At 45.7% G+C, this 27,232-nt stretch overlaps 1 protein-coding gene across 1 annotated transcript in view; it reads left to right on the top strand.

The window, feature by feature from the left end:
- Nucleotides 1–27,232, top strand: part of KMT2A (lysine methyltransferase 2A) — an 87,457-nt gene that overhangs the window by 11,350 nt on the left and 48,875 nt on the right. The window contains exons 8-17 of the mRNA XM_044291275.1: nt 3,701–3,774; nt 6,811–6,936; nt 7,067–7,180; nt 7,948–8,094; nt 9,541–9,636; nt 13,497–13,617; nt 15,368–15,481; nt 18,804–18,988; nt 20,637–20,810; nt 21,407–21,517. Of these exons, the coding sequence (XP_044147210.1) occupies nt 3,701–3,774; nt 6,811–6,936; nt 7,067–7,180; nt 7,948–8,094; nt 9,541–9,636; nt 13,497–13,617; nt 15,368–15,481; nt 18,804–18,988; nt 20,637–20,810; nt 21,407–21,517 (1,262 nt within the window). The remainder of the gene's footprint in view (nt 1–3,700; nt 3,775–6,810; nt 6,937–7,066; nt 7,181–7,947; nt 8,095–9,540; nt 9,637–13,496; nt 13,618–15,367; nt 15,482–18,803; nt 18,989–20,636; nt 20,811–21,406; nt 21,518–27,232) is intronic.

The raw sequence follows: 27,232 nt of genomic DNA, 5'->3' as shown, positions 1-27,232 counted from the left end.
TGTTTGAGCACTCAATGAAAATAAGGGTATAACAGATCTACATCAGCACGGGGTTTGGAAGGGTCATTCCGGATCAGTTTCTTTGAGGAAGCAAGTTCTAGACTGTAGCGGGGGCGAGTCGTTTCATGTCATACATATTGTTTTTTTCCAAAGCATTTGATACTGTGCCACATACAGGTGAAACTCTAAAAATTAGAATATCGTGCAAAGTTCATTTATTTCAGTAATGCAACTTGAAAGGTGAAACTAACATATGAGACTCATTACATGCAAAGTGAGATATTTCAAGCCTTTATTTGTTATAATTTGGATGATTATGGCTTACAGCTTATGAAAACCCCAAAGTCACAATTTTGAGGTCCCCTTTGCTCAGGGGGTACGGATTATTAGCGGACTAGAGTGTGACACTTTGAGCCTAGAATATTGAACCTTTTCACAATATTCTAATTTTAAGATGCATTACTGCAATTCCTTTTAATTTGCATTACTGAAATAAATGGACTTTTGCACGATAATCCCATTTTTCAAGTTTCACCTGTATAAAGAGAATGCCTGAACTGGGGCACAGTGTGTGTATGTGGGTAAGTAACTGGCTCCATGATTTAAAACAGGAGATGGTTATTAACGGTACATTGGGTGACTGTTACTAGTCGGGTACCACAGGGAACAGTATTGGTGGGGTCACAGTTGCTACTGGGGTAACACAGGGGTCAGTATTGGAGGGGGTCACCATTAGTGGGGTACCACAGGGGTCAATATTGGGCTCTATTCTGATTTAAAGGGGGTTGTCCAGGATTCAATTTTTTGTTCCATTAAACATGCCCTCACCGTACTAACATATATCTAATATGGTTGTAATACCTATTCTGCTCCGTTTGCTCACTTTACAAACCAGTCATGTACAAAATCATCAATAACATAGCTACAAACAAGTCAACAATTAAAACGAGAAGTGATGGCCCTGCTCGCAAGAGCTTACAATCTAAGGAGACAGGGGTGACACAGAAGGTAGCATGTGCTTGTTTTGGCCATCTTAACACAATAGGGGAGTAGGTATAAAGGTGTACTAGCCAGTCACTAGCTGATATCTGTAGTGCTTCTGAGTGGATGGGGGATGATGAATCAAGTTGAGAAGAATTAGGTTAAGGGGTGGTGAATGAAGAGTTAGATCGCGGGATGTGATTGGACACCCTAAAAACATGTGTTGAAGGTCTCTTTCTCACAAGCGTTACAGATTCTCGGTGTCTGCTAAGGAAAAAAACGGATGGTTTTGCACACAAGTTGGGTCAGTTTTATCTGCGATTGCATTCAATGTTTCAGTTTTTCCGTGCGGGCGCAATCTGCTTTTGATGCGTTTTTAAAAACCTGAAGAAAAACAATCTACATCTCCTAGTAGCCATCAGTGAAAAATGCATTGTATCCAGATGTCTTCCATTTTTCACTGAAGCCCCGTTCACTTCTATGGAACCAAGGCTGCATGAAGAACGCAGAATATAGAACATGCGTGGAAAACGATGCTCGTGTGCACAGGCCCATTGAAATGAATGGGTCAGGATTCAGTCCAGATGCTATGCGTTTGCTTCACACATCGCACCCTGACGGGAAAACTCACTTGTGTGGAAGAGGCCTAAAGGGTGCGCCTAAAACTGTGGATGTCGAGAATTGACCTAATTGCTTTGGGTGGCGTGTTCCAGAGAACTGGTGCAGCCGGAGAGAAGGCTTGGTGATGGGAGTGAGAGGTTCCGATTATGACTGATCTTATTTCTGTATACCATCCTACCATGCTCTCCATTCAGTCAATTACTTACAACTAAGGGAGGAGATGTACGGGGGGATGGGGGTGCAGCGCTGTGGAAGCGTTGGAGGCCAGAATGAGCACGATACTGCATGGGCAACCAGTGCAATGACTGGCACAGGGCGGAGGCATCGGAGTAGCGGTTAGTCTCCAGTCACATGTCCGTAGTGTGTTTTACGGATCCGCAAAACATGGACACTGGCAATGTGCCTTCAGCATTTTCTGGACCGCACATCGCCGGCACTAATAGAATATGCCTATTCTTGTCCGCAATTGTGGACAAGAATAGGACATGTTATATTTTTGGGGGGAACGAAAATGCGGACCCGGAAGTGCGGGTCCGCATTTCCGGAGCTGGGCCGCACGATGTGCATTCATAGAAATGAATGGGTCCGCAATTCCGTTCCGCAAAATGAGGAACGAAAGTGCGGAAGTGTGAAAGGGGCCTTAGACAGATAGAAGACCCTGGCTGCTACATTCGGGGTAGATTGGAGGGGGGAGATAAATTAGTAATGAGTTACAGTAATCGAGACAGGAGTGGATCAGGGCGACAGATTCTAGAAATGTTTTTAAGGTGAAGGCGATATGAACGGGCAAGAGACTGAATATAGGAGGTGAAGGACAGATCATTGTCAAATATAACACCAACAAGGGGCGAGCCTAAATGATGAATCTGGAGTGGAGCTCATTAACATAGATGGCCACACCCACTTCCCACCCACATTGCAAAACTGGAGTGTTGAAAAAAATGCAGAAAGGTCACAAAATTTTGCACAATCACAAATGAGTGCAAAAAGTCGCAAAAGCCCAATTTTTGTGACTTTTGACACCAGAATTCTGGAGTGAAGGTCTGATAAATCAGGGCCCAAAAGTTTAGTTTTTAAAGATTGTGTCTGAGAGAGGACATGATGTTAGAGACAGCGGACAGTCAAGAGAAGCAAGTAATGACCGTGTTGGACATTTTAGTTAGGCGAGTAGTGACAGCTGAAGAGAGAGACTGGAGGAGGTGTGAGGGAGGAGGCTGACACTTGGAGGCTGACACCTAATTTCATGCTGGATGTTTTCAGTTTCCTATAATAGGTGCTTGAACTTTTGGACTGAGGAGGGGGTGAAAAGTGTCAGTTTATTAGGGTTATTGGATAGTAACGAGATTGTTAAATCGGATTGGCGAGGTGGAGGTATAAGTTCTCAGCATTAACGACTTATGGACTTCAGTTGACCGTAAACTTAACTGTAACAACCAGTGTCAAGCGGCTGCTGCCAAGGCTAATAAGATCGTACGGTAAATCAATAGGGGCATAGATGCCCGCGATGACAACATAGTCCTGCCACTTTACAAATCTCTAGTCGGACCACACATTGAGGACTGTGTACAGTTCTGGGCACCTATATACAAGAAAGCCGCAGAGCTGGAGAGGGAAATAACTGGAATGGGTGAACTACAGCACCCATAAGGATTATCAAAATTATCAGAAATCTCGTGCAAGAAATTACTCCACTGGCTAAGGCTACATTGACATCTCCTTTAAGGAGATCTGGCGAAAATTCCGTCTGTTGGCCCGACAAAAAACTGTTGTATGCAATGTGTTTTTTCCAGCCTTAACACGGATCACTGCCAGATCTCATTGCAGTCTATGGGGATCCAGCGGTGAAGTAGAGGATCCAGCAGGCCTGCCTGTGCTGGAACAGCCTGCTGGATCTCCTAACGGAGATGTGAACGAGGCCTTACAAATGTTACTATTTGCAAATATCCTCAAATGTTTCATAAGCTCTGAAAACCATAGGCCGCTTTTTATTTTTTTATTTTTTCTTGACATTTAAAGTCATATGAACTGTTTATATATTTTTTCAGCCGTACTGTATTTTATGTGTTTGTTTTTTTCCCCCCACATATATTTACCTTAGGTTCTGAGCAAAACAAGCAGAAGAAACTCTCTTCCAGACTAGGGGTGTTACCGAGATCCAGATCCAAGGAGAAGGTAGGCATGGTCATTTCATTTTGGTATACAGCAGCTGTAAATATGTAAAGATGCAGCTGAGCTAAACTTGATGGTTAATGCGTTAAAGGGGTTCTCCAGGAATTAAGAAAATGAAAATACTTAATGGGGTTATCCTTAGACAATGGGGGCATATCGCTAGGATATGCCCCCATTGTCTGATAGGTGCGGGTCCCACCTCAGGGACCCGCACCTACAAGGAGAACGGAGCCGGGGACAGTTGTGGCTGGAGGACCCCGGGTTTTCCGGGGTCCGTCCACCACTAAGCGCACCACCACCTCCCCGCCTCTCCCATTGAAGTGAATGGGAGCGCACCATGCATGCGCAGCCACCGCGCCCATTCATTTCTATGGGGCCGACGGAAATAGCCGAGTCAGCGCTCGGCTATTTTCAGTGGCTCCATAGAAATGAATGGAGGGCGGCTGCGCATGCGCAGTGCGCCCTCCTCAAGTTTCTCCGTTCTGTTCTCCTTGTAGGTGCGGGTCCCAGAGGTGGGACTCGCACCTATCAAACAATGGTGGCATATCCTAGCAATATGCCCCCATTTTCTAAGATGGGATAACCCCTTTTAAATGTTACTTTATTTTAAATATATTCCCAAATACCTTTCATTAGTTATAATGGATCGTTTTGTCTGGAGAGCAATCATCAGGAGAAATGAAATGGCCGCCGTCCGATTTGTACACACAAAACCTGTCCTAATCACACAGCAGCACAAGCTACTTCACAACACTGAGCTAAAGAGCTGTCTCATCCTCCTCTCCTACATGTCAGGGATTATGATCCTGAATACAGATAAGATCTTCAGCTGAATTTCTGGGGGAATGGAGATCACGGGGAGACATTAAGTACAGAGAGGAGGAACAGGACAGACTGTGGTAATGGAGACTGCATACAAGAGCTGCTGCTCATTACCTACATCCCCACCTCCTCTCTTTACTTCATGTCTCCTCATGAACTCCATTCCTACAGAGATTCAGCTGAAGATCTTCTCTCTATTCAGGACCATAATCCGGACCGAGCGGAGGATGAGGCAGCTCTTTAGCTCAGGGCTGTGAAGTAACTTGTCCTGCTGTGTGATTAGGACAGGTTTTGTGTGCACTAATAGGACAGCGGCCATTTTATTTCTCCTAATGATTGCTCCCAAGATAAAATGAGCCATTATAACTAATGAAAGGTATTTGGAAATATATTTATAATAAAGTAATATTTAAGTATTTTTCTTCATTCCCGGAGAACCGCTTTAAGTAAAGAATGGCAAGAAAATGTTAACTGACTTTTCAATGGATTTCGATTAGCTTTTGTCGCGAGCTAACCGAGATGACACATGGCAGTGTGTTATCAGAGTCCATTTTAGCTCGGCTTCATCTGTAGGTTTGTGCTGATGCTACTTTTTAAAAGAAAATCTTATATGAAATAACACTAATATCTTGCTGAAGTATGTATGAGGTTATATGACCTGGAAATAAGTGAGTAGTCATTGAAGAGATGGTCAATAATTTGAGACATTAAAGTGAGCCAGGGACATGGAACTTCCTGATGTTTTTTATTTTTTTTATTTATTTTTTCCACCAGTGTTCCTTTTTGGATATATTTGCAGCAAATATCTGCCTTTGGTAGTGTCTGTCAAGCTCGTTCTTGTCATGAAAAGGCACCGATAGCCAAAAATGGTCTTTATGTTCCTTTTTTAGCTGTTCAGAATCTCTAGTGCATGACCAGTTTAAAGAGACTTTCCAGCTTGTTAGAAATTAACGATCAATAGCATCACGCTTAACCTGTTATAAATAATTTTCTTCACTTGCTCCCCGCCACTCTGTTTCGGTTTCCTGTGACCCTGGCTCTCTTCAGTGCTCCTCCAATCCCCGTCCTGTGAATTTGTGGATGAATGAGGTCACATGCACCGCTTTAGCCATTGACTGGCTTCATTGGTGACGTGGCATCAAGCGGCACTTGACCCAACAGTGACGTGCCGCTTGGGGACACGTCACCTTGAGGCTGTTTCTTGACTACAGCAGCACACAGAAGCTTACAGGATAGGGGCCGGGAAGACCGCTGGGTGGAGCTGGAACAGAGCGGTCGGGAACAGGCAAGTATGAGTTTGAGGTAGATCATGCTGCCGTCAATAGTTATAAATGTCCAAAAAGCTGGGCCTTTAATGTTCCAAGTAAGCGTTATCGGCTTCTATATAGCTCTACTACAGCACGTTCCACCCAAGTTCTTTTCGTATGCATGTTTCCTCACTTGGAGTGAAGTAAGCCCCTGCCACCCCAGAGAACAAAAGGGTCTGGCACAGTGAAATACAGCGGCCCGATACTTCTCCAAGAGTCAGCCCCTCTGTACAGATAAGTTGGTCGGTTGGTCCCGCTGAAATCGGCTAGCGTTACTGTGATATCAATGACAAAATGCATCATACTGATTGGGGTAAAATGCAAAAACAAGGTCTATTTTTATAACTCATTATTCTACTCCTAAAGCGTCAAGTGGCATTCATTATACAAGGCACTTACTAATGTATTGTGATTGTCCACATTCTCCTTTTGAACCTTCTCCACAGACGTCTTTTGCTGGCTTGATTCATCTTTCCACCACATACGCAGCTCATTTCCATGGCTACGACCACCCTGCAATCCAGCAGCGGTGGCCGTGCGTGCACTCTGTAGGAAAACTTGCCAACCTCTTTGGTGGCAGAGACCGTGGGAGCGCACATAGGCTGGTGCTTTTTCCAATAGTGTGTAATCCTGACCACTGCTGCTGGATTGCAGGTTTGTCGCAACCATGGAAACGAGCAGTGTATAATGGGATGGAAAAATGAATCCAGCCAGCAAAGGAAGCAATATGGACAATCGCAATACATTAGTAAGTGCCCTGTGTTAACTTTCTCTACATAATAAATGCTATTTGCTGAAGTGACAGCCCCTTTAATGTTCCTCTCAGGCCCCCCTAGCTTGAATACTTTTTTGGTACAGCGTATTGCATCTCAATCTGTGCTCTTATTGTATTTAATATTTGTCTGTGCAGGAGAAACCACTAGCTCCCAGCAAGCCAGATGTGAATTTTAACCTTCTGAACACCCTGTGTAATGGCAACAGCTCCAGACAGAAACCTCCATCTGATGGCGTGCATAGGATCCGTGTAGATTTTAAGGTTTGCTATTACCTAGGAACTCCTTTCATTCTGATCATTTCTGCAGGTGGAAGTAGTGCAGAGTCAGAGGCGGTCATGTAGCTCCCTTTAAATAACTCCATAAGTTTAACTTGTTGTATTTCTATTACAGGAGGATTGTGAAATGGGAAATGTATGGGAGATGGGTGGTTTAAGCATCCTTACCACCGTGCCGATCCCCCCACGTGTCGTTTGCTTCCTTTGTGCCAGCAGTGGAAATGTTGAAGTGAGTATTCGGAAAACTTTTTATATTATATTTATATTCACTAAGCACGGGTCTGAATTTGTAAATTGTCAAAACAGAGTAAAGCGCATGGGCCAATTTATGATTTTGATCTTGTTCCTCTTTTAACCATCTTAAAGCATGGAGAGTAAAATGTGTGACAGAAAGGAACTGTAAAATACACCAAAATGAGTGGACATGTCCAGTTTATTTGGCACAAGTTTTTACACAATAAATACATTTATCTAGTTTTTGGTGCACTTTTTTATATCTGTTCTTTTCCTTTGCACATCTTTGGGTTTGATTTAGGCTACAATTCACACTAGCGGCAGGTGAGTCCGGCAGGCTGTTCTGGCGGGTGAACAGCCTGTCTGATCCGTACTGCTGCTAATTCACGTGTGCCCCCGGACTGCCGCTCCGTCCCCATTGACTATAATGGGGGCGGATTTGCGGCGGCACGGCAGCGCACGGTGAGAGGCAGCCGGACTAAAAGTACTGTATGCAGTACTTTTAGTCCGGCTGCCTCTCACCGTGCCGCCACCAGAACTCCTCCCCCATTATAGTCAATGGGGACAGAGCGGCAGTCCAGGGGCACACGTGAACTAGCGGCAGGACGGATCAGACAGGCTGTACACCTGCCGGACTCACCCGACGGAAAAGCCTGCTGGATTCCCCTGCCGCTAGTGAAGAACTAGCCTTAATTGTCTGTGACTTTATTAATCCTCACCTCCTAATTTATTATTACTTTTTGCTTTCATTCTTTCATCTAGTTTGTGTTCTGCCAAGTGTGTTGTGAGCCTTTTCACCGTTTCTGCTTGGAAGAAAAGGAGAGACCGTCTGAGGACCAACTGGAAAATTGGTGTTGCCGAAACTGCAAGTTTTGTCACGTGTGTGGCAGACAACAGCAGGTTAATAAGGTATGGATTGGTCATGTGAGAATATAATCCTATTAGGTGGATACAAATGTAATTATTTCAAGGGATAGTTCTATCTTTAAAAGTGATGGCATGTTAGGATATGCTCCTCAGGAGTTAGACTGATCCTGACAATTAATAGCTGTGGACCTTTCAGTCTTTGCCTCTGCAGCCGCACCCAGCCTCCCATTGTGCACATGCAGAATTTAGGAACTAGAATTAGATCTCCTTAGAAACCTTATCTCAGAGTAATTAATGCAGTACCACCCTTAAAGGGAACCTGTCACCGGGATTTTGGGTATAGAGCTGAGGACATGGGTTGCTAGATCGCCGCCAGGACATCCGCAATATCCAGTCCCCATAGCTCTGTGTGCTTTTATTGTGTCAATAAAACTATTTTATATATATATATATATATATATATATATATATATATATATATATGTAAATGAGGCTACTAATGTTTCCAGAGCCCAGCCACACCCATTGTAAAGGAGTCCAGCACCGCCCCGCATCCTCCAAATCTCCTCCTTGCTCCCCGACGTCACAAAGCTAGAGCACCGCAATCTCCCAATACGCAAGCTAGCGCATGCGCAGTTCGTTCCCTGAGGCTGATGCCAGCACAGGGAAGGAACACTATGCCAACACTGCGCATGCGCTAGCTCGCGCATCGCGAGATTACGGCGCTTTAGCTTTGTGACGTCGGGGAGCAAGGAGGAGATTCGGAGGATGCGGGGCTGTGCTGGGCTCCTTCACAGTGGGCATGGCTGGACTCTGAAAATGTTAGTACCAACTCTTTGGGCTTCTTGCCTCAGAGATAGAGGATAGAGATTTATATATAATGCACAGAGAGCTATGGGGAATGGATATTGCGGAAATACTTGGCTCCATTAAATCTATAGTATAGTAGTGAATACTGCAGTAGCCTGCTCCGTCCACTACGAAATGCTTTGTATTTTGCACTTCTTTGCGTTAGGACCTTGATGGCTGCGCCATGCATGTATGACAATTGTTGCCAAGAGGTTAAAATTATAGTATAACAATTTTGTGTGTGTCTATTAATTTACATTCTAAACCCTGTGTTACACCTGCTGATTTTTCGGTAGATGAATGCTATCGAACGTTCGTATGGACTACCGCTGATGAACGAGCAAACGATTGATCAGACAATCCAAATCTTATGACATGATGTATAATAAAAAAATTATCTTTTGCAGGGGGCATATCATGGTGTCTAATCGCGATCTGCCACCAGCAAACCACTTTACAGTATGGGGACTAGCGATGGCATAGTTGCTGCGGAGAAGATTGCTGCATGTAATGGCACCAGTCTCCTCCTCTAGCGAGCAGGCTATAGTCGGAAGGGAATGCTTCCCTCCCAACAATTGTCTGCCACATCGGACTGTGTAATACAGCCTTAACCCTTTCTTCTGCTTTTTCTACCTACAGCATCTACTGGAGTGTAACAAGTGCCGCAACAGCTATCACCCAGAGTGCCTGGGACCAAATTACCCCACAAAGCCTACAAAGAAGAAGAGAGTCTGGGTGAGTGGTGCTTTTTTTCTCTGACCTTTTTAATGCTTTGTCTACCAACAACTCATTTGCATTCTTATCTTTTGTCTACGTTGATATTGAGCTATATGGCAGCAAAGTATAACACTGACACTCATGCCGCATCTTTTAAGGCTGTGTTACTGCGATGTAGCAGGCGATTGTCAGGAGGGAAGCGTTCCTTCCTGGTAATCGTATGCCTGTTAGTGGAGGAGTTTGCTGCTATTACATGTGGCGATCTCCTCCACAGTATTGGGAGGAGCAATCACTAATGCCATCGCTTGTCCCCATACAGACTTGTTTGCCGACAGCAGATCGTGATTAGACACCACAATCTGATTCCGCCAAACAATGAATTTAAAAAATCTGGCGTGCCCGATGAACACTGCCAGATCATCGCTAACGAGCATTACTATGAACGCTCGTTAGTGACGATCTGGCAGTATATCCGCCAGTGTAATGCAGCCTTTAGACTCCAGCACGCTGATCATAAAGGAAAATGAGTTTCTCGCTCATATCATTGGGGGACACAGAAGACCATGGGAATAGCTATTGCCACTAGGAGGTGACACTAAGCAAAAACAAGTGTTAGCTCCTCCTCTCAGCTATACCCCTCTTGCAGACACTGAGCTAATCAGTTTTAGCTTAGTGTCCGTAGGAGGCAGACATTTTTTCTGTAGGTCTGCCCAATTTTTTTATTTTTTTTTCAGGTTCGGGCTGCAGGTGGGCTCTCACCACCTGTTTTTCCCACACTTGAAGGGGGAGACCAGCAGGTCCTCAAGCCTGCTGCTCGTTCCCCACCTCTGAAAGACAAGGAGGAGCAGTGGATCTCTAATCTGCTGTTACCCGCCAGCTACAGTGTCACCTTGGCCACTACTTTTGAAAGTCCCCCCCTGTTACCAGTGTAACCGCCCTCCCCAAGGGGCAGCACACTGAGGAAGGTGACACTGCTGGAGTCCACACTTTCTTGCACTGATGCCCCATCCCTTTCTGTAATCCACTATCACATACCATGTAGTCTTAATACAGTCCTGATCAAAAGTTTAAGACCACTTGAAAAAAATCATATTTTACATTGTTGGATCTTAACAAGGTTCCAAGTAGAGCTTCAACATGCAACAAGAAGAAATGGGAGTGAGACAAAACAATTTTTTGAGCAATTAATTGAAAATAACGATTAAACTGAAACAGGCTGTTTTTCAGCTGATCTAAATTTTAGGACCACATGCCTTTTAAAAGGCCAAATCTGTGCAAAGATGTGGATTATCATTTTCTGTCAGGTAGTGACACGTTGTGATGGCAAAGGCAAGTAAAAAACTCTCCCTTTTTGAACGTGGTCGGGTTGTTGAACTGCATAAGCAGGGTCTCTGACATTGCGCCATCGCTGCTGAGGTGGGACGCAGTAAGACAGTCATTTGGAATTTCTTAAATGATCCTGAGGGTTATGGAACAAAAAAGTCAAGCGGAAGACCCAAAAAAATGTCATCAGCACTGAGCCGGAGGATCCAATTGGCTGTCTGTCAAGACACTGGACGATCCTCGACCCAAATTAAGGCCCTTACTGGTGCTGGCTGCAGCCCCATAACCATCAGACGTCATCTGAGATTGAAAGGCTTCAAATACAAAAAACGTCTACAAAGACCTCGTCTTCTTGAACGCCACAGAACTGCTCGTTTGGACTTTGCAAGAGAGCAGCAAACATGGGACATTCAAAGGTGGAAGAAAGTTTTATTCTTTGATGAGAAAAAATTTAACCTTGATGGTCCTGATGGTTTCCAACGTTACTGGCATGACAAGCAGATCCCACCTGAGATGTTTTCTACGCGCCACAGTGGAGGGGGCGCCATAATGGTCTGGGGTGCTTTTTCCTTCCGTGGAACAATGGAGCTTCAGGAAGTGCAGGGGCGTCAAATGGCCTCTGTCTATGTCCAGATGTTGCAGAGAGCATTCCCCATGACTGAGGGCCCTCGTCTGTGTGGTAACGACTGGGTTTTTCAACAGGACAACGCTACAGTACACAATGCCCGCAGGACAAGGGACTTTTTCCAGGAGAATAACATCACTCTTTTGGCCCATCCTGCGTGTTCCCCGATCTAAATCCAATTGATAACCTTTGGGGATGGATGGCGAGGGAAGTTTACAAAAATGGACAACAGTTCCAGACAGTAGATGGCCTTTGTGCGGCCGTCTTCACCACTTGGAGAAATGTTCTCACTCACCTCATGGAAACGCTTGCATCAAGCATGCCGAAACAATAACGGCGGAGCTACTCATTACTGAGTTCATGTTTGGAAGTTGGATTTCTGTTTTGTTTTTTTTTTGTTTTTTTTATTTATTTATTTTTGGAGGTGTGGTCCTAAACTTTTGATCAGCTGAAAAACAGCCTGTTTCAGTTTATTCGTTTTCATTAAATTGAATGCTCCAAATTTTTTTTGTCCCACTCCCATTTCTTCTTGTTGCATGTTGAAGCTCTACTTGGAACCTTGTTAAGATCCAGCCATGCTAAATAGGATTTTTTTTCCATTTTTCAAGTGGTCTGAAACGTGGAGAAACTTTATTCCCGTAGTCTTGAGTCGGTCATATACCATCTTGGCTAAGAAGTTAAAACCTATAACATTGAACACTTTGTAACCTAATGGGGTTTGACAGGGTTTGAAGTTATTCCCTATGCACAGGGTGTTAAAATAAGCATTTCACAAGAGAGTGAGAAAGCTGATGACTCTCGTGTATTCATGAGCTACACTCAGTCTCTAATTTCTTAGCCTATTTGACAAGCTCCTTTCAGTGTACCTGCTCCTCAGCGGCTGCAAAATTTCAGCACTATTCAGTACAAACCACACCAAAAGGAGTGTGGATACATTTGGACTCATCAGCTCAGGGGTTGTACAACTTTTTGGAAAATACCTCAGAGTGACCAAACCTGCAGTGGTGATTATGCTTATCTGGTCCCCGATCACATGGGTGGCAGGTCACCGCTGCATCGGTCACGTGACCTCAGTCAACAGGATATTGATTCAGAGAGACCCGGGAAAATAAAACCGCTTAGAAAATATCTAATTGTTTCATATCTTTAACTCTTCAGACCTATATTTCTCTGTCCAGAAAGCAGGGGAATGGTAGGAACATGTTCAGACCTCTGTGTGCTGCCTGCAACCATAGAGACACCCAGGTCTGCATAGGAGCTAAAGACACACAATATTAAATTGGCTTCTACCTCACAGGGTTTTTTTTTTTTTGTTTTTTGCCTTCCTCTGGATCAACTTGCAGGCTAACAGGCCGAACTGGATGGACAAATGTCTTTTTTCGGCCTTATATACTATGTTACTATGTATGTTATTAGAATATTTCTAGTAAAATTGCTCTATTTTTAGGTAAATAGACCAATACAATATGGTTGCAGAGGTGTACATAATGGGTAACAAAATGTCACCCTTGATATTTAAAAAAAATTTTTTTTTTTTTTCCTGTTATGTAGATGAATTTTTAATTTAACCTGGGGTATTTTTGTTTGTTTTCCATCTTTTAGGCCTCATGCACACAACCGTATTTTCCATCTGTGTGTTCTCTGCGTGTTTTTGCAGATGTCACACTAAGCCATTCATTTCTTTGGGGCCATGCACATGTATTTTTTGTACATCCGTGTGACATTCTGCTAATGATAGAACCATTAGAACTATTAATGGAAGTGTGAAAAAATGCGGAGTACGCACAGAAGGTATCTGTATATTGCCGATCCATTGTTTTTGGACCGAAGTGCAGACACTGCCATGTGCATGAGGCGTAAGGCTTTGTGTACCAATCGTTACTGCATCAAATGTTTAACTTTCTCCCTGGGTGCAACTTTCTACCTCCAGATCTGCACTAAATGTGTCCGATGTAAGAGTTGCGGGTCCACCACACCTGGTAAAGGCTGGGATGCACAGTGGTCGCATGATTTCTCATTGTGCCATGACTGTTCCAAACTCTACTCTAAAGGTAAGATCCTCAATAATTGGCTTTCCAAGTAGACTATAACCAGCTCACTGCACAGATGACAGAGGATTTTTGTGGCATGTTATTTTTCACTTGTTCCTTTTGAAATCTAAATAATGATCGTTAGGGTAAAATTAATTTTGATAATTTGACATATCTGATTTTTATCTCTTTAAAGCGTATTTTTGGTGGAGTTAAATGTTGATGACCTTCCCCTGGATAGGTCATTATTACCCTATTGGAGGAAGTCCAACTGCTAGTACCCCCGATCAGCTGCTTGATCCACACTGCGGCCTCTTACTGCAGTGAGCGCAGCGCCGTACATTGTATTGTCCTTGCTATTGCAGCTCTGCCCCATTCGCTTGAATGTAACTGAGCTGTACAAAGGCCATTTGACCCATGGATGCAACATTGTAGGCCAAGGTAGTGCTGGGAGTCAGACCTTCACCGATCGGATATCAATGACTTATCCTAAGAAAACACCTTGAACTTCAGTGCCCCTGGGTGTGTTGGGTAGGGTTTGGTAAAATGCCATAGAACAAGCTTGTACCAAAACCTATGTTAAAACCAGGTGTTTTGCCTGCAGACATTGTATTGCATTTAGCTGCATATTTCAGCCGCGGCACCGGATGAAATCCAGCCAAAAATATGCAACACAGAGGGCATTTTGCAAACATGAAAATCCAAAAATCCTTCGCATCTAGGATCCCATTTGTTATGCTGGAAGAGAATGGGGTTTAAGACCCATTCACACATATATGCCGAATTAAAGCGCAGATTGCACCACAAATTTAATATATTTTATCAGGTCAACCGGAATTAAATAAATAAAAATAAGTTATGATTTTATTTGAGGAACCATGATGCTTTTATCCATGGGCCAAATGGCAGATCAGATCCCATTAAGTGATCAGTGCTGAGTTGCAATATTAGGTACAGCCCCAAGGAAAAGAGAGGTGATCTCTTTGGAAAAGAACCTGATCTTTTTCTTAAGTATTTTAAAAAAAATGTTTCCCTCCTATCGGTGCCCCCTCCCCCCCCCACGCATAATCCTGTATGACCTCTTTATCGTGGTGACATGATGGCTGGTGCTAGTTATGTCTCAAAGTGCAAACCTTTTAGAAACGTAAATGAAGGAATGCAGAATCCATTTGCATGTAAGCTGGCATTCATATTTGGTACATTGTAATAAAGGGGTATTCCAGTTCTGGCAAGTTTTCCCCTGCCAAAAGGATAGGGGATAATTTTTAGAGCGGTGGAGTCTTACTGCTGGGAACCTCGTTGATCCCGAGAACCCCACAGGGACCCCCCAACATGGACAAAGCACCAGGTCGAGCAGATGGCCTACAGCACTCTGACATTTCTGAAACTCCCATATAGATGAATGGATCGCGATAACCGGAACCCTCTACCCTGCAGGGTGCCCCAAAATGAACAGATGAGCCAGTCAAGCATGTGCTCTGGCACTCCATTCTTCTCTGTGGAAGTTCTAGAATGGGGTACAGCGCTCGGGTATTTCCCAAACTGCCGTAGAGTTGAATGGAGTGGCAGTGCACATGCTTGACCTGCCGCCCTGTTCATTTTGGGGATCCCGATGGGGTGTGGTGTCACTATTCTCATGTTTGGTGGGATATTAGCAGTATGACCCCAACAGATCTAGTTGTTGGATATGGGGTAACTTTCTATAACCGTAGCTGCAGATAATGAGGTCAAACATATCATATCATACCTTCTTCATTCTGTTTCTGTTTAGGGAACTACTGCCCCCTGTGTAATAAGTGCTATGATGACGATGATTACGAGAGTAAGATGATGCAGTGCGGAAAGTGTGATCGATGGGTCCATTCCAAATGTGAAAGTCTGACTGGTACGTGTAGCAAGTAATGCTCTTTACAGTGACGACCAATGCATTAAACCTGTGTCGTACTGTCTCATGGTGGTGCTTTGTGCGCTGTCGATTAGACTGCCGAAATCAGAGCATCCTCGCTGTCAATCCGTATTGCACTATATCTGTGCCCCCTCTGGCACCTATCATTTATGAAATATGTTGTGAAATGTACGTTTGAAAGTATTTCAGATTTTTGTTTTGATCATTTTTCCACCTAAATATCTTTTTACAAGAATGTAAGTGACGCAATGGTAAGATCATTGTGGTTTGTGCACTGTCAAGACTGCCTGCCCCTTGCCTGCCTTTGTCTTGGTTACTGCTTGGCCCTGAGCTGGTGATCTGAGACACAATGGTTACTAGAAAGCCCAGGAAAATCGTGCAAACGGTGCATTTTTGGGGCCGGTGCATTTTTTTTGCCTACATAGTGTTTTTTTACCACCTGCCCTTTTTAATGGTGGCTTTTGCACCACGCTAACAAATGCCAAAAAAAACCTATAATACTGGTAATCTATGGGAGAAATATGTCAAATAATGTTGATAAGATTCTACAACCAGAGGATACTGCAATGTCATTGCTTTTAGTTATGCATTTAGTATTTCCCATAGACCTCCATATAACATCTGGAGCGGGCATTTTTTTTTTCCCTTAAAAAAGCTGCAATAAAAGGCCAGTCAAACACCAGATTAAAAAAACAAACAAACCTAAGGGTGACATTTAAATACTGGAGCTGCTGGTCAGGGTCTCCCAATTATATATTATCCCCATTTATTACAGCTGTTAGGCCTCATGCACACGACTGTAAGCATTTTGCGATCCACAAAATACAAAAGTGGTCTGTATGCCATCCACTTCAATTGGTCCACGGTCTGCAGTTTGTGGACAAGTATAGGACATGTTCTTCCTTTTGTGGAACGGACATACAGATGCAGAAAGCACATGGATGGCTTCCATTGGGGCAGCTAAAAAAATGCGGACAGCCCACAGACCACTTCCATATTTTTTGAAACGGTGGTTTGCAGACTGCAAAATGCTTACGGTCATGTGCACGAGATCTTAAAGCAGGGGTGCACAACCTGCGGCCCGGGGGCCACATGCGGCCCTCAATACCATTCTATGCGGCCCCCAAGCATCTGGCAGCAGAACTGTATGTCTGTCTTGTGGCTGCTCACATGAATCTTTCATGTATTGTCCCATTAGATGGGAGCACTAGAAGTGTAGCTAGACATTTATGATATATACTGTAAGTTCAATATGCCATAAATATAGTATTTCGCTTGGTAATACCCCTTTAAAGTTTATTTTCAGCCCTTGGAATTGGTTCAGGTTGACAATGTGGCCCCCAACCAGAAAAGGTTGTGCACCCCTGCCTTAAAGAGAACCTGTCACTATGAAATGCATTTAAAAATCTGCAGGCGGCACATTAGATCAGGAGGAGATGAGCAGATTGATATATAGTTTATGGGAAAAGATTGAGCAAAACTCCTAATTTAAACATTGAAATCTCTGCTCTTTCTGAGCTTAGTTGCCATGTGGGTCTTAACAGTGACTGACAGCTAACTTTATATACTCGCCTATACAGGGACGGCTGTCAATCACTGACAGGATGGCCCATGTGGCTGCTGAGCTCAGAAAGAGCAGAGATTTAAATGTATAAATTACAAGTTTTCCTGAATCTTTTCCTGTTAAACTACCTAACAATCTGCTCAGCTCCTCCTGCTCTGGACCATGCTGCATTTTAGTGGTGACAGGTGTCTTTAAGCTCAAACTTGTATGGACACGCAACAGACAGGCGAGAAAGGGAAAATCACTTATTACCCATCAAGCCACGTTGTTCTTCATTTTGGTATAGTAATGTGCCTGTACCAGACATCTATCGTGTCAGAAATTCCCACTCCTAGGTGGAAGAAAGGGGCTTTGCACCTCCCAAAGAGTTGTCCTGGATTTTAAGAAAGAGCTAAAAATGTTATATAAAAGTGCTTGCTAACGTCTGCAGTTTCCGTGGTTCCCGCAGCCAATTTATGGTCTTGGTTGTCATGCTTGCTTGCATGGAATGTGACCTCTGAAACCAATGATTGGCTGCAGAGGTCACCTGAATGATGTACATTGTCATTGCTGCAGGGACCACTGGAGTGGTAAAGGATTCCATAATTTTTTTTTTAAATACAATTTTCTGCGCTCAAAATCCCATATGACACCTTTAGTGGGTCATAGACTTGCATCCCACGAAAGAAAAGTGGCGTGGTCCCCTGCAGACTGCCACAGTTCTTTCATTCAAATCTATAGTGTGGCACAGAATCCTGAAGCCCTGGACTTTTTTCTATATTTTATGTAACACCCCATACATTGTTGAATATTATGACAATTTTTTTCTCTTTTGCCCGTGTCACTATTCAATTAAAGGGGTTATGCCATGATTGATGTGAAAAATAAAAATAAGACCTATTATAGCATATGACAATACCTTTATAACAAAGCTAGAACCATACCTGTACCTCACAAGGATCCAGAGATGTACTCATTCATTGTAGTGCTAGGCTGGCAGCTCAGGGAGCGTGCCCTTTCTGCTGATGATCAGGGGCGTGCCCTTTCTGCTGCAGCCTTTTCCCTGTAAGTCACAGCTTTTAACAGATAATATGGCTGGTGACAGTTAAAGATTTCAACTGAGCGCGTGTGACCATCTTAGTCAGGTGGACAAGAAATAAGGAAAAGTGCAAACAGCAGGTGGCGCTATACGGATACATTTTGTTAACTAGCTCAGTTAATTACATGCAATTACAAAAGTATTCAGATCCAGTTGCTGGTTTGAAAAATGCAGAATTTTTTTTTTTGTGGCACAACCTTTTAAGAGTTTTTCTGTACCTCTTCCTGCCACAAGTAGCAAGTTTATGGTTGTGCTGCTAAATATTACTATTCAAAACTTGCTTGAGTTGTTTGTGCCGTTACTACAAAATTAAGGTCCGGATTTAGTGTCTCTTACATTTGTAGCGCGCACAAGCAGGGCTGTGTATGCCCTTCGACACTGTGCACAGCCCTGCTGTATGGGACACTGCGACTCCTCACAGCAGGGATCAGCAACCTCCGGCACTCCAGATGTTCTGAAACCACAACTCCCAGAATGTTCTGTTCACTTTTATGGTAGTTGTGAGAACAGCCAAGCATGTTTGCATGCTGGGAGTTGTAGTTTCACAGCAGCTGGAGTGCCAAAGGTTGCTAATCCACGCCTCGCAGTAACGGCTGTAATATTTTTGAGTCTATGGTTGCCTCCTATGTGTATTAACACGCATGTTGTGTTCTCTTCAGATGAAATGTATGAGATCCTATCAAATTTGCCGGAGAGCGTGGCGTATACGTGTGTGAAATGCACTGATCACCACCCCGCAGAGTGGAGGTTGGCACTGACCAAGGAGTTACAGGCTTCTCTTAAACACGTACTAACCGCTCTGCTGAATTCTCGCACGTCTAGCCATCTTCTGCGTTACAGACAGGTGAGGCAAGAAGCTCGGCTGTGTGTGGCGCCATTATTTCCTTCGTTTTTTTTTTTATCGACCACCTAAATACTCATATTCATTGTGAAGAAGCAGTGCAACCTGCCAGCAGCACATCAGAGCTGGAGGAGCTGAGCAGATTGATTCAGTGTAACATTCAGGAGGTGGTCCTAGCAGTGATTGACAGCTTTTTTGTGTAGAAGTCGTCGTCCTAGAGCAGTGATGGTGAACCTTTTAGAGACAGAGTGCCCAAACTGCAACCCAAAACCCACTTATTTATCACAAAGTGCCAACACGGCAATTTACCCTGAATACCAATACAGTATTTCTTCCATGTACTATCATTTAGCTATAATAGCCTGCCTACATTCAATGTGCTGCCTGTGCCGTTCATAGTGCGCCCTGCACTGATGAATGGCAGGTAAAGTCTAAGGCATATTGGTACACCATATGCCTTAGTGCGGGTGCCCACAGAGAGACCTCTGAGTGCTGCCTCTGGCACCCGTGCCATAGGTTCGCCACCACTGTCCTAGCGGGAAGACCGTCAATCACGGATAGGGCTGCTTTCCAGTGATTCTTTCCCATATATCTGCTCAGCTCCTCCTGTTTTGTAACATGCTCCGGGCATTTCATTCACACCATGTTCATTGTGACAGGTTCCCTTTAAACAAGCTAGTACATGTAAGGTTGTATTCACACAGACACCTAAAACCATGGCCTGTGTTGTGGATTCAACACGCACTGTTTTTAATGCCCCTGTAGGGTGCAGCGTTGGCACGTTGTTTCCAGCGGTCTCCGGGTCATGGGCCATAATAGTGCATGGCCGTAGTATCTCTGCACAGACCCTTGGTCTCAAGTGCACCATATACTTTCTGTGGGTCTGTTTGCTGTCCTTTTGCAACCCGTTGGGCACGCAGACATAAGTGACCTCCTTGTGTATAAGACCCAAATGTGGAGGGTTGTGCAGTGGTATTTGTGTCACTAAGGCCTAAATATGGCTGTTCTCCCTGATTTGAGGGTTGTGCTTTGGTACTTCAAGCTTAGTATGTTGCTATAGATCAGTGGGGTGAACCTTTTACAGACTGAGTGCCCAAACTGTAACCCAAAACCCACATATTTATCACAAAGTGCCAACACATCTATTCAACCTGAATTCTACAGTCCAGTATAGCATATCTTCCATGTACTTTATCACTTAGCTATAATAGCCTGCCTACATTCAGTGCGCTGCCTGTGCTGTGTATAGCGCTCCCTGTGCTGATGAATGGCTGGAGAAGTCTAAGGCATATTGGTACACCATAGACTTTTTCCGGGGTGCGGGTGCCCACGAAGAGGGCTCAGAGTGCTACCTCTGGCACCTGTGCCATAACTTTGCCACCACTGATATAGATGATTCTCAGTGCATTTATCTAAAGAAACATTACATCCACCTCCGCAGTCCACCCCCATGCTAAGAAGCTTGTGTCACTGTTATGGATGGCTTTCTTCTCACTTATCCAAAGCCATAAGCTGCTGTGAACGTAGTTTTAGTGGCGGCGTGCGCATTCTGTGGTTAGTTTTTAGCTTCTGCATTGTCGGTATATATGCATACTTTACAGCTGATGTGGTTTGTTGCAATTGAGAAAATCCTATTCTTTTTGGTACTCAGTCAGCAAAACCTCCTGACTTAAACCCGGAGCCGGAAGAGAACATGCCTTCCCGAAGCTCTCCGGAGGGTCCCGATCCTCCTGTTCTTATACAAGTTGGCAAGCAAGAGGATCCAGCTCCTCTTGACCTTGACGGGGTGAAGAAGAAGATGGATGTTGGAAGGTACACTTCTGTGGTAAGTGTAGAGGATTGCTCCTGTTACTACTTGAGGACCTGTCGTTAGGTTATCTGCCCTAACCACAAGGGGTATGAAATACCAACAGGCTCCCTCATTACCAGGCATTATGTTTGACTGTGGCGTTTCAGAAAAAATATAGTATTAAATAAGCCAGGCACAGAGGGAATTGTTTGCTGGGTGGCATCCCTCCAGCTTCCCCTTCTGCTTGATTGACAGGTCTTCCTCTATGCATTCAAGCCGTATGGGGACAAGCCAGAAGTCACCCAGAGGACACGTCTCACCATGCCGGGATCTTATTAAAACCATTTTTTTTTTTTTATAAGCTATTCAGCGATTCATAGTAAAAGCATGGTGCTTTGTAGTAAGTCGGCCTACCAGTGTTTAATGCTACCTTTGGTGAGCCTGCGTATGACATGTTTAACCCTTTCGTACTGTTTATCTATATTTGTAGCCATTACCAAATCATGTAATGGTTATAAGGTAAACCCTCCCAGAATGTGATTTTCTATTATTATAATTTTTTTTTATATTAATATATTTAGTTGGGTTTTGATACTTAGTATATTGATGTAAGCCATGTGTGTGCTTTGTAGTTGGAGATGAGTGATGACATTGTGAGGATCATCCAGGCAGCTATGAATGCAGATGGAGGTCAGCCAGAGCTGAAGAAGGCCAATAGCATGGTGAAATCCTTTTTCACAAAGGTGAGCGAATTTTGCTGTGACAGTTTTATATTCGTGTAGTACGGTAATACGTCTGGAAAACTCATTTTGGGAAATTTTATTTTCTGTTTGTTTTAATGTAAAAACAAGCAAACAAAAAAAAACCTATGCATGAACTCTGCCCGACATTTTATTATAAAGGTTGACCGACACTACCTTGTTTCATTGCCAGTTACTCAGTCTGAGACCACTTCCTTTATAAGCACCAGTTGGCATATTAGAGGGGGAGGTCTGACTAGGACAACCTCGTTATATATATTTCTTCTATGGGACAGAGCACAGAGATGCTAGGTATCTTATTGTTCCTGGCCCATTGCACAAGAATATATATGACTGGCAAGACTGAGAATTTAAAATGGCCGTGGAAACAAAAAATAAGTGGCCCCATACTGTAGGCGGGCTCAAATTGACAAACGGTGGGGTCAACACGAGTAGACAGGGCCAGCATCAGAACCAAATACCACATAACAGCGTAATATAATGGCTCAGCTGAACCTAATACCCGGATGCAGCACAATATACTGCCCCAGCAGCACAAAATGCCACCCCAGAAGCTGCTTCTCTGTGGGGGCTACCAGTGCCAGCTGCCTCATTCAACCCTCCTGTTTGTTCTTCTCCAGTTGTCTTTAATTAGATAATGGTGGAGGGGGCTGAGGAAGTGAGATGTCAGCCCTATGTTCAGTATACTGTCTGGTCTTTCAGTGCTACCAAACATACAGGAGAGTAAAGTGCAACATACTTAATACATCCAGTGACGGCTCTTCTGATGCAGACAGTCTTTCCTCTTTTTCTCCATTTGTCCTAGACCATCATGACGACTTCTTCCAACCATGTCACATCACTGGAGAGTTAGTCACACAGATATCTTAGATTCTTCACTTTTCCATCATCCTCCCCTCCTTCTCATCAGGAACTCCCCATCCTGCTGCCACCCCAATACTATTCTGTAGGGATCGACCGATTATTGGTTTTGCCGATATTGAGGATTTTGACTGTTATCGGTATCGACATTTATTTTGCCGATATTCCGATAGCTTATGGGGAACACAGATCGCGCTGCTGTCAGCGCTTTCCGTGTTCCCTCAGCAGCACAGGGGAGAAGGAAGCAGTGTCTCCCTCCCCCTGTGATGCCGCTGCCGCCAATGAGGGGAAGGAGGATAAGAGGAGGGGAGGGGCTATGGCCACTGCGCCACCAATGAAGATAACTCCTCATTTATTCATATACAGGAGGCGGGAGCTGCAGAATCACATAGCCGGCTCCCGACCTCTATGAACAATAGCTGTGATCCTCGGTAGTTAACCCATCAGGTGCCGGGGATCGCAGCTACCGCTCATAGAGGTCGGGAGCCGGCTATGTCCTTCTGCAGCCAGCTCCCGCCTCCTGTTCAATTTGAATAAATGAGAGATTTATCTTCATTGGTGGCGCAGTGCGCCCCCCACCCCCACATTAAAAACATTGGTGGCGCAGTGCGCCCCCCCCCCCAGTATTAATCATTGGTGGCAGTGGCCACAGGATCCCCTCGCCCCTGCTCCTCCGATCGGAGCCCCAGCAGTGTAATCCTGGGGCTCCGATCAGTTACAAAAGCTCCATGCTGCTGTGTGCACAAAGCAGCAGGGACAGTGTGCGCTCCTATTCACCCTGATGGAGATCTATCAGGGTGAATAGGACAAGGGTTCTAGTCCCTAAGGGGGCTAGTAAAAAAACAAACCAAAAAGTTAAAAAAAATAAGAATAAAACACCAAAATATTAAGTATAAATGAAAAAGAAAGATTTACCCCAAAAAATTTACACGTAACAATAAACATTTATTTTCACAGATTTGTGTAGGAATTTTTTATTTTCAAAAATGAAAATTCCCAGAATATCGGTATAGGCTATCGGCCTGAAAGTTCACAAATTATCGGTATCTGCCCTAAAAAATCAATATCGGTCGATCCCTACTATTCTGGCTGTGCTTCCCAATGCCCACAAATACTGTACTGCAGATAAAATAGAGCTGCCAGTGTCCCCAATTTTCCCAGCTCTGTTGTGGCACGCTGCTCAGTAGTCACAATATGCAAAAGGTGCACTTTCTTCTCGCCGTACCTGACGGTGAGGGGATTTTCTGAAAGCCTAGAGTTACCCTTCAGATTGCTTTCAGACGCATTCCACACACACATCAGGGCCCCCAGGCATTCATAAATACTTGTTTCACCAAAGCCGGTACTTTGCTGCTGCCCTGTGTGCCAACCAGAGTAAGTTCCAGATCCAGACACGGTGGACACGGCATCTCCCCCTTTTTTTTTAAAATTTTTTTCCCAGTGAAGTTTATCTAGGGTACTTTCACACTTGCGTTGTTTGAACTGACTGACTGATCAGGCAAATTGTATGCAAACGCATGTCATTTTTTGACTGATCAGGCATCAGATTTTTCTGGCTACTTTCACACTTGCGGCAGTGTGATCCGGAACTGTCCGCCGATTTTGATGTGACTGAATGCATTTGTGAGACGGATCCGGATGCGGATCAGTTTCACAAATGCATTGCAAGAACGAATCCATCTTTCCGCTTGTCACGCGGACAGACGGATCCGTCTTGTATTTTTTTATTTATTTTCCCCACATTTTTACCAGTCTGCGCAGGCTGGAAGGACGGATCCGGTACTTTGAATGGCGGATCCGACACTAATACATTCCTATGGGGAAAAATGCTGGATCCGGCATTCAGGCAAGTTTTCAGTTTTTTTTCGTCCGCGATAAAACCATAGCTACGGTTTTATCTTTTGCCTGATCAGTCAAAAACGACTGAACTGAAGACATCCTGATGCATCCTGAACGGATTTCTCTCGATTCAGAATGCATGGGGATATGCCTGATCAGTTATTTTCCGGTATAGAGCCCCTGTGACGGAACTCAGCGTCGGAAAAGAAAAACGCAAGTGTGAAAGTACCCTTACACCTGGCGGCCACTGTGAATTTACTCTAGCCTATGCACTTTAGCATGATACATATGTGTTTTTTCTCGCCCAATTTCCTTGGGGGACACAGAAGACCTTGGGTATAGCTCATCTCCATAGGAGGCGTGACACTAAGTGAAAGCTGTTAAGCCCCTCCTCCATCAGCTATACCCTCAGCCTGGAGAGAGAGACTGCCAGTTTTTGCTTAGTGTCCAAGGAGGCAAGACACTCCCTGCTCTGCAGGGCTGTTTTCTCCTTGTTTAAATTTTGATTTTTACTTTTTTTTCTTTTCTTTTTGTTCCAGATCATCGGGGACAACAGAGACGCACTAGACCTCTTTGTTTCTCCCGGGGTTGAGCTGCGCCAGTGCCGGTCACCCGCTCTGCTGCCTCCCCCACAGAAGGCAAGGTGGATCAGGGCAGCCCAGCTCCCCTACATCCCGCCAGCGCAAGGGTCGCCCACACGCCAAGTCCCTCTTCCAGCGTCCTGCCACTACGGTGCCAGTAGCTGAAGGGGCGACCCTGCTGGAATGGACCGAGGGTGAAGACGGCTGTGGTAAGAGAGTGGCTTCTCCAGCCCTACGTCCCCCACCCCCCACCCAATGGTCTCCTGCGTGCCTGGGCCCCATACTGGGCCTCTGGACCCTTCTGTCACTACTGAACCTAGGCTGGCCCCTGGGGTGCTGCAGGGCGACATTCTACTCCCTGCTCCCTCTCCTCCCTTCCTGGCCTTCATGGGACATTGCAGCCCCCACGCTAGCTGCAGAATGCTGCAAATAGGCAGCCACATCGCCTCCCTTCACCTATCAGCGTCCCTCCTGGGAACGCTGTACTCTCATCTGCACAGGCACCCGGTCTCAGGGTCCCCCCCTCCCCTTACCGATGCGCTGCTCTGGGCCGGGGACCCGTTCCTGACGGCGGTGTGGTAAATTTTGCAGGCTTCCTGCTGGGCCGCACCTCCGGCGCTCCTTCCCGTCCTGCTGGGCCGCACCTGCAGTGCTCCTTCCCGGCCTGCTGGGCCGCACCTCCGGCGCTCCTTCGGCCCCCGACTGTTCTGGCCTGCGGGGTAGGGCGTTTGGCTTGAGCACGTTGCTCCACCGTTTCCGGCCGGCCGTCGACGAATTCGGTCGGCCGGGCGCCGCAAATTTTGGCCCAGGCTTCGGGCCTACTGGGCCGCATTCCGTCGCTCCACCCGGGCTCCCTGACTCTCCGGTCCGCGGGGTGGCTTCCGCGGCCGGTATGCACAGGCAGTCCACTCCGGTTTCCTGTGCGGCCCCGGTCAGCCGGGTGCCGCAAAAAATTTAGGCCCCGGCTTCACGGCCTACTAGGCCGCAAACTTCCGGCCTCTGTTGGAGGGGGCGGGAACTTCTCCAGGCGCGAATTCTTCCCGCCTGTAGGTTCCCCGCCCCCAGGGGATCGGCGCCGCCTCCTTCCCCAGGTCGGATGTCTGTTAACCCTTCGGGTACCGGCGGCTCCCGATGGGCCTGTATGGCTCCCTACTTCTCTAAGATGCTGGGCACCTGTATGGTGGCCCCTCTTTCTGCCTCAGAGAGGCTGTTTTATTTAGAATTAAATTAAAATGGATAACTAACGGATTTCTGGTGCGCGGCCATGTGCATGAGACGCTGCAGCCTTATCTCAGTAGTGCTGCTGTATGCATGCTCCTTCCATAAGCGGCATGGTGTCGCACTCCCCGGCTGGTGCATGTTTCCCTTCTTGGGATACTGCACTCTCTCAGGCTGCGGGCTTGCCTGGTGCATGACCCCCTGCTTAGGTGGAATACTGCAATCTCACCGAATACGGTGCTGGCCATGTGCACAAGAACGCTGCACTCACTGGATTCGCTGCAGGCCATGTGCACAACCCCCTTCCATAGGCGGAATGCTGCACTCACTGGATTAGTTGCCGGTCTTGTGCATGTCCGCCTTCCATAGATGGAATCTGCACTCTCGCCAGATACGGTGCTGGTCTGGTGCACGACCCCCTCCCATAGGGGAACGCTGCATTTTCACTGGATTCGCTGCCGGCCATGTGCGTGATCCCCTTCCATAGGCGAAACGCTGCACACTCTGGATTTGATGCCGGCCATGTGCATGACCCCCTTCCATAGGCGGAATGCTGCACTCACTGGATTTGTTGCCGGCCATGTGCATGACCCCCTTCCATAGGCGGAATGCTGCGTTCACTGGATTCGCTGCCGGTCTTGTGCATGACCCCCTTCCATAGGCGGAATGCTGCACTCACTGGATTCGCTGCCGGTATTGTGCATGACCCCCTTCCATAGGCGGAATGCTGCACTCGCTGGATTCGCTGCCGGTCTTGTGCATGACCCCCTTCCATAGGCGGAATACTGCACTTCATCGGTTATGGTGCTGGGCATGTGCACGGCCTCCTTCCATAGGGAAAAGCTGCACTCACACTGGATTCGTTGCCGGCCAGAAAGCACTTTCCGTAGGCGAAATTCTGCACTCACTGGATTTGCTGCCGGCCATGTGCATAACCCCCTTCCATAGGCGGTATGCTGCATTCTCATTGGATTTGCCGCCGGCCTTGGGCATGCCTTCTTCCCTCAGGCGCCATGCATACACCCTCACTGACTAGAGTCGTTCTCTCGCCGGTAAGTTGCTGGCCGTGTGCATGACCCCCTTCCATGGTGGGGTGCTTGCTACTCACTGAATCCGCTGCCGGCCATATACATGTTCCCCCTTCCGTGGGCTGTGTACGGCGCTCTTACTGGATTCGCTGACGGCCATGGGCAGGTCT

This window comes from Bufo gargarizans, chromosome 4 (genome assembly GCF_014858855.1).
Source record: "Bufo gargarizans isolate SCDJY-AF-19 chromosome 4, ASM1485885v1, whole genome shotgun sequence".
Taxonomy (NCBI): domain Eukaryota; kingdom Metazoa; phylum Chordata; class Amphibia; order Anura; family Bufonidae; genus Bufo; species Bufo gargarizans.
This window is presented reverse-complemented; position numbering and strand designations above follow the sequence as displayed.